This window comes from Physcomitrium patens, chromosome 13, assembly GCF_059467195.1.
Source record: "Physcomitrium patens ecotype Gransden chromosome 13, ASM5946719v1, whole genome shotgun sequence".
Taxonomy (NCBI): domain Eukaryota; kingdom Viridiplantae; phylum Streptophyta; class Bryopsida; order Funariales; family Funariaceae; genus Physcomitrium; species Physcomitrium patens.
Genome location: NC_143422.1, coordinates 8,879,049 through 8,885,765, shown reverse-complemented (window position 1 = coordinate 8,885,765; position 6,717 = coordinate 8,879,049). Strand labels below are relative to the sequence as shown.

General features: G+C 43.9%; 1 protein-coding gene and 1 pseudogene across 5 annotated transcripts; both read left to right on the top strand.

Moving 5' to 3' along the window:
* The first annotated feature begins 890 nt into the window (after positions 1–890).
* LOC112290501 (putative serine/threonine-protein kinase PBL7) lies at positions 891–2,853 on the top strand (annotated as a pseudogene). The gene is made up of 3 exons (XR_016505917.1): positions 891–1,050; positions 1,173–1,267; positions 1,445–2,853. The product of XR_016505917.1 is annotated as a putative serine/threonine-protein kinase PBL7 (transcript).
* Positions 2,854–3,706: 853 nt separating this feature from the next.
* On the top strand, positions 3,707–6,549 carry LOC112290500 (thylakoid lumenal 15.0 kDa protein 2, chloroplastic). Of its 4 annotated transcripts, none has more exons than XM_024536798.3 (7): positions 3,707–3,738; positions 3,904–4,248; positions 4,879–4,988; positions 5,254–5,344; positions 5,740–5,808; positions 5,968–6,077; positions 6,296–6,549. In XM_024536798.3, the coding sequence occupies exons 2-7, from the start codon at positions 3,942–3,944 to the stop codon at positions 6,386–6,388; spliced, it is 780 nt and encodes a 259-aa protein (XP_024392566.1). In that variant the 5' UTR covers positions 3,707–3,738; positions 3,904–3,941; the 3' UTR covers positions 6,389–6,549. The 4 variants fall into 4 exon arrangements, with proteins under 4 accessions (XP_024392566.1, XP_024392565.1, XP_073394336.1 ...); XM_024536797.3 differs by having other exon boundaries at positions 3,888–4,248; XM_073538235.2 differs by having other exon boundaries at positions 3,860–4,248.
* The last annotated feature ends 168 nt before the right edge of the window (positions 6,550–6,717 follow it).

Here is a 6,717-nt window from a genome sequence, read left to right as displayed (position 1 = left end):
TTTGAGTATTCGACATATTTATTGCACCAAAAATGAAATCGACCAAGAAAAGTAAAAAGAAAAAAAATACTATATAATAGGAATGTTTATTAAGCGATGTTGAAGACGATGATGCACCACATGCTCTATCAAAAGCAAGATTCTAGGTGCATAAGCTTTTCCCCTCAATAAACAATCCCAAATAAAAAGAAGTCCTAACATGTGTGCAAACTCGTTTTTCAGTGCTGTCGGAAAAGTTTCCCCAAAGGATAAAGGAAAGAAACGGGCCGGGTCACGATAAGCCGGGCGAGGATGACCCGCTCCCACCCGGCGGGCTCCGAAGTGGGCGTAGCGTAGCGACAAGCACCGCAAGACACTTTTGTTTCGATTCGAGCTCTCGCATGCTCGCGTGCCTGGATTCTAGTGCAATGTTGTAGCACCACGCGGTCATGCTCCTCATTAATCAGCTCTTTCTTCGTGTTTTCTGCCAGTCGCACCAGATCCTTCGTTGATGATTCGCTGCAGCCAAGGATGCTACGACCAAAGTGCATCCATCGCCTCACCACCTTTAGCTTTCGCGCTGCCCATATCTTTGTCTTGCTTGCTCTTGATAAAGGAGCATGACCTGTACCTTGCTTCTTCTGAGAGTCGAGAGTTGCTGTTATCTGTCTTACAGTTGATCTATGGGATGCGGGATTCCAGAAAAAGAGAAAATAGTCCTTGGTTTTGTTGGTTTTGGAGTAGCCCGTGTTCAACTTCGGATGACTATTGTCGCAGATAGTGTGTCCGGGAGAGCGAGAGATGTGTGCGTGACAATCCTGATTGGGAACCATTCCTCTCAACTACTCCCGTTATTGAAGAAGATTTCGGTCTGTAACTAAATCTGATCCAGTGTTACCTTCGCCGTTATTATGCACCAGGCTTCCCCGCATGGTAGAGGACGGAAGTTTCCAACCGTAGATGCCCATGAGGAGCACACGACAGCTGAGACCTTCAAAATCTCACACCTATCTGTCGTAATTGCAACCATCTTCAACCTTGTCGGCTCTGAAGCGTGTACTCGCTTCTCAGGTTACATCACAACGTGAAGAAATTTTTGGTTGTGAAGGATACGAAGGTCTCGTATTGAAGGGACTTTTTGGATAATCCAATACAGAAGAAAACTCATAGGAATTTCCAGGGCTTTATGCTAGAAAGTTTTGGAGGGACGATATTGACGAAAAAGTTAGAGATGGAATTTGCTTCAGAACACTATTCAGGGATGTTGCGGATCCGACATGCGCATGAGGTATTCCTCTGCCACTGTCACATAGCTTTTTGACGATCTGTTGATTGGAAGTATTCACTGGTTCTCTTCTCATTATGAGCCTGGAATTAGTGTCCTGCTGTGTATTAGAGCCACTTCGGTTTCAAATCCTGTGGCTCGCTCATTATGTGTTTGTTTAGTTGTAAGTGACCCAAGCAGGCAGGGTCAGGGACACCGTCGCTGGCAAGGTCACAAGAAAGGACGGTGAGAGTTAGATCCACATCTTGGAAAGCACCGGACGAGAGCAGTTTGGATTTAAGTACGAACTGCACAATTAGTCAATCCCTGTCCAAAGAATCCAAATATTCTAGGGCATCTGATACTTCTTCAGGCAGTGGAATTTCTTCGGCGAGCTTGAAGGGTTTGCTGTCCGATGGTGCGCAGTTTTTCACATACAAGGATATCCTCAAGGCCACAGAAAATTTCAGCTCAGTTAGGCAACTTGGAGGAAGATCATTTCGGGGAACTATTGCAGGGAAGAACGTCGCTGTTGTTGTGGAGAAGAGGATATGCGTGGATGTAGATTTTGTTGCCGAAGTCAAGGGCATCTGTAATCTACACCATTCTAATCTTATAAGGCTCATTGGAGGTTGCATGAGTGGGGATCAATTGTACCTTGTATACGACCACATCTCTGGTGGAAATTTGCGTCAGTGTTTGCATAGCGTCAACGCCCCAGGTTTTACCACCCTTAACTCCTGGAAAGTCAGGCTTCGCATTGCACTTGACGTAGCCAAGGGTCTCGAGTATCTCCATGAACATGCTTCCCCGCCTTTTGTGCACAAAGACATCAAGAGCACCCGTATTATCTTGGACAATGACCTTCACCCTAGGATTTCTAGTGTTGGAGTGTCAAGGGTTCGAGGAGAAGCGGCGGTAGAGCTTGGGACATTGCTTAATGCAGCTAGCGGGGACGAGGTCATGATTTGATGAAAACTCTATTCCTAGATCACAGCAGCAGAAAATGATACTTGGCCGCCCTTCAGGAAGAAGTCTACGACGTTCGCGCAGCATCAAGATTAGGGGAACACACGGTTACATGGCTCCTGAGTACACCCTCAGCGGCGAGGTTACTCCAAAGCTTGCTGTTTATGCTTTCGGCGTTGTTTTGTTAGAATTGTTGTCTGGAGAAGAAGCTGTAAAGATGCAGCACAATCCAGGAGAGTCAATAATGAAGAAAACCGTGTTATCTGATGTAATAGCTGTCATTTTTTTGGACTCTGAACCTAGAGCTAGGGTTAGAGCATGGATAGACCCGCAGCTGGGAGATTCATTTCCTTTGGATTGTGCATTTAGGGCTGCGTTTGTGGCCAGAAAATGTGTGGAGGCAAATCCTCATGACAGGCCACCAATGCGTAAAGTGGCCCTTAGTCTTGAACAAATATACACGGCCTCGAAGGAATGGGAGGAGAACATGTTGGCATCTAAGAGCTTAATGACGTCCGCACTTACTGGTTGATGAGTCTCATGAAATATAGACCTTGACTTCACATTTTCACCAGGGATACTCTTCCCTTACCAAGTGTATCATAAATTTAATTATTCTCAGTTTTTATCTTCGTACCCTAGCTCTTGTAATTCTCCTGCACCTTGTTTCTCATGTTGCCACTTGTCCACGATGCACATTCTCTACGCATTAGGCAGCGTGTTACGGATGCCTTGAAGTTGATTGTGGTCATTCTTCTCACATTCCTGTGTTCCCTCTTCCGATAAACAAGTTTACAAGACGATGGACTCGGAACTATCCAACTCAAAGGAGTCAGACGGGTGCCGCTCTAAATCTTCTTCCAAGGATTAGGGATGGGCCCAAATACTCAAGCACAAAACGTGGAAATTGTGTGCTAAAGAAGAAAATGTCCTGGCCAAAACGATCTTCTCCTTATATTCTTGTTTGTCTTGAAACATGTTTTTCATCTCTACTATACCCGTTAAGGAATGTAATACCCGTTCTCCACATGGCCCCACAAGCAGTCATTGTAAGGGGAGACGCGCAAGCAAGTTCCGTTCTTCACGCCATTGAGAACATGCGGAATCCGAAAGAATTCACCACATTTTACAATTCACACACAGGCCCACAAAGCGAAATAAAGTTAGGTCCGATGCGGTCAGCAACACGTTGCAAACGAAGTCAGTAAGGCCCGGAATTCTGGATTTCTTGACAAAGACGTGGCGAGAAAGGTGAGGAGAAGGTGCCCGCACGGAGTGTCCAAGTTTCCGAAGCACACCGACCTGAACTGCACTGAGAAGCCAAAAGAAATGTGTGAAGAAGGATGACCTGAAATCCCTGGTGATAGGGTAGCTGCGTGTGACGTCGTTTCTGGATAAGTACTCCGCTTTAAAAGTTACAGACCTTCCACCGCGGAACAACTAATCTCCATTCTTCTTCTACCGTTGGCTCGCTTGGATTGCGAGTTGCGTTTCGGTTCAGTTGAAGCTGTCTCCGTTCAACTGTGGTTCGATTTTTACAACCCCTTTTTTTCTTTTTTTTGAATTTTCACGGTTCCGCTTGTTGAGCACGTTTCAGTTCTTTGGAGTCAATGAGAGATTGCAATGTTTTGTGGGCTTCAAATTTAGGACGTGGAGGATGTGGTGATATTTTCAGTGGATCGTGCGAACAGAGGGTTAGTATTGGTTGCAATAGTTTTGAAGTCGGAAGATGGCGGCTGTGGTACAATGTGCGCATGCGTGTTCACGAGGGACTAGTGCGGCGTGGATTCCTATTCCGAGCCCTGTGAGCTTCAATGGAAACGGTGTACAGAGCTGGTCGCCTCGAGGTTTCAGACCCGCCATGTGCGGGAAGGTGGGCAGTCAATGGGCTCAGGGAAGAGGAATCGTGACGATGGGGCTCACTAATGGTGAAGAAATTGAAGGATGTGATGCTGGGAACCCGGGAGTCAGCATCCTTCGTTTTGCACAGAAGGCTGGCGTCGCTTTGGCGCTTGGTCTCTCGCTCTCGTTAGGAGGTCAGTTAATTTTACCTCAAATCACCTGCATCTCAGCTACATGTGGTTTGTAATTCTGTTATTCTGAGGTGCGAGGACAAATTAGTATTAGATACTGGCTGCATTGATTCTGATGCAAGTATTACAGCTTTTCTACAGCTGGATCGAAGTTTAGAGGTCATAATCTGAAGGGTGGCATAATGTCACGCTGATTCTTCAAAAAAAAAAATCAAAAACAAAGAAGAATAGAAGGAAAGAGACAGAATTTTTCGTTTGTAATATCTGCATATCGGGTGGGATTTATGCACATACAGAGATCAGGAGCATCTCTATTTGCAATATACGCTGTAATCTGGAATCATGGATGTCTATCTCATTCTTTATGCTCATTGAACTTTGTCGTATTAATACGTCATGATTTCAGATTGATAAGAAATACTCGTGAGTTTGAAGTATCTTAAACAACAATGAATGGTCGTAATTCCTGGGAATCTCTTGAAAAGGTTTAGCTTAATCGTATTCAATACTTGTAATGATCCTTTAAGTGCACTTTTAAGATATACCTCAACGGAAATCGACAATCTCATTATTCGAAGAATCTACTGTTACGTCAAGATGGGATTACGTATATCAGAAAGTGGTTTGTAGCAGGTGTCGACATGGCGGAGGCCAAGAGGCTCGAAGGCGTGAACAAACCGGAGTTGCTGCCGAAGGAATTCACCACAGTTATTGATGTGGCTGGATTCTTGTCATCTGGACAGGTACACATCTGCATTTTGCCGTTTGCCGGATCACACTATTGGAGCTTCTCGGGCCAACTTCAAAGCGAAATTTAGAGTCATGAGCAATATTACTTATGTTTCGGCTTGGTTACTACTTGGAATAGACTAATATTCATGTGTGTGTTACACGTTGCGAATCGATACTTCATATTTTTAGAATTCATATGGTTTCAATTATAGTGAAATCTCCAATCTCGGTGAAGCTAAGTCTTGTGTTGAAAATATACTATTGGTGCTGTGTTAGGTGGACAGAATCAAGAATGCTGTAGAGAGTCTTGAACAAGACACAGGATACAAGCTGCGGGTGCTTGCCCAAAACTATCCCACCACACCAGGTTCAACGCTCTTGATGCTTCACATGCGAGAATTTAGGCCCAATTTATCTTACGTACATTGAATTGCTAAGTCTCCGCCGCTTTCTCTGTTCTTGCGAGACTCTCCGTACAAGAAAATGCAACTGAGTGAACAATGACATGCAGAGTGTTTGTACACCACACGCCTCTTGACTCTAAGCCGCGTGTTCAGTTTTTTTTTATTGAGAGTTTGTTGTTGTAAGTTCCTAAGAGCACCGGCTACAGGTGTGTAGTTTCCTCAGGGTCTCGGGGGAGCATTATAATTCCTCAAATCTCTCAATGAATTATGTCATAAGTTTCAGCATTGATTTGCCGATGGTTTGCATAGGAAACCAATCGCTTCCTATTAATTACACGCTTTCATGATTTTAATGCAGGTCTAGCAGTGCGGGATTTTTGGAGCGTCGACGACAATACCGTTGTATTTGTGGCGGATCCCAGCTTAGGTATCTAATATGTTTACGGATTACTAAAAGATTCTGTTTTAATGGGAACTTTCTTGAAAATGTACTAACCACGACTTAACATCAATGAATTGCATAAACGACAACTCTCTAGTGTCGATTTATCTGACAAAGAATCTGTTTTCTGTTGTCTGAATATAGGTAACATTTTAAACTTCAACGTGGGAGCTGGTGTGGATCTCAGCATTCCTCGAAGCTTTTGGACACGATTAGCAGGGAAATATGGCAACAAATTTTACTGGCAGGAGATGGTAAGCTCTTCATTACATGATGTGTTGGGAATCGGTACTTCACTACTTTCGATAGTAGATTATGCAGAGCCGAACTCCGCTCACATTCTCTTCCATTTAGGTTGTTGCGTAGTTTTCCCCAATACATCCTTCAATTTCTTGAACGAGACTAGAGATGTTGCTGTTCCCACTTCGCTCGTATAATTTTTAGTAGCTTATATAGCATATTGCATGAGCAGGGTGAAGATGCTTCAATCGAGGCAGCGGTTAACGCAATTGGAGAATGCTTGAGGGAACCTGCTGGACCCAGAGCCTGCTCAGAAATCAAGTAGTGGAGACTTTTATGTTCCAGGTCAAGTAATTCATTCTTTGTAAAGCATTTTAGAAATAATCAGGTGCCTGATATTGCAGTTGGGTAATGCTCGAGATTTGTGACAGCTTAACTGAATTAACTGTTTCAAGTTTGGAAATGATAATTGTCTCTTTTTTCGAATTTGTGATCTTGCTGAGACTTCTAGGAATAGAAGCTGAGAATTTCACTTACATTAAGCATTCTGTAAATGTATGTGCGTATAGGCTCCACGGCGTTTATGTTATTGTGATAGAAACCTTTGCTGCATTTCATGGTTGAGAGATTCACGCGAAATGCATATTTGGTTTG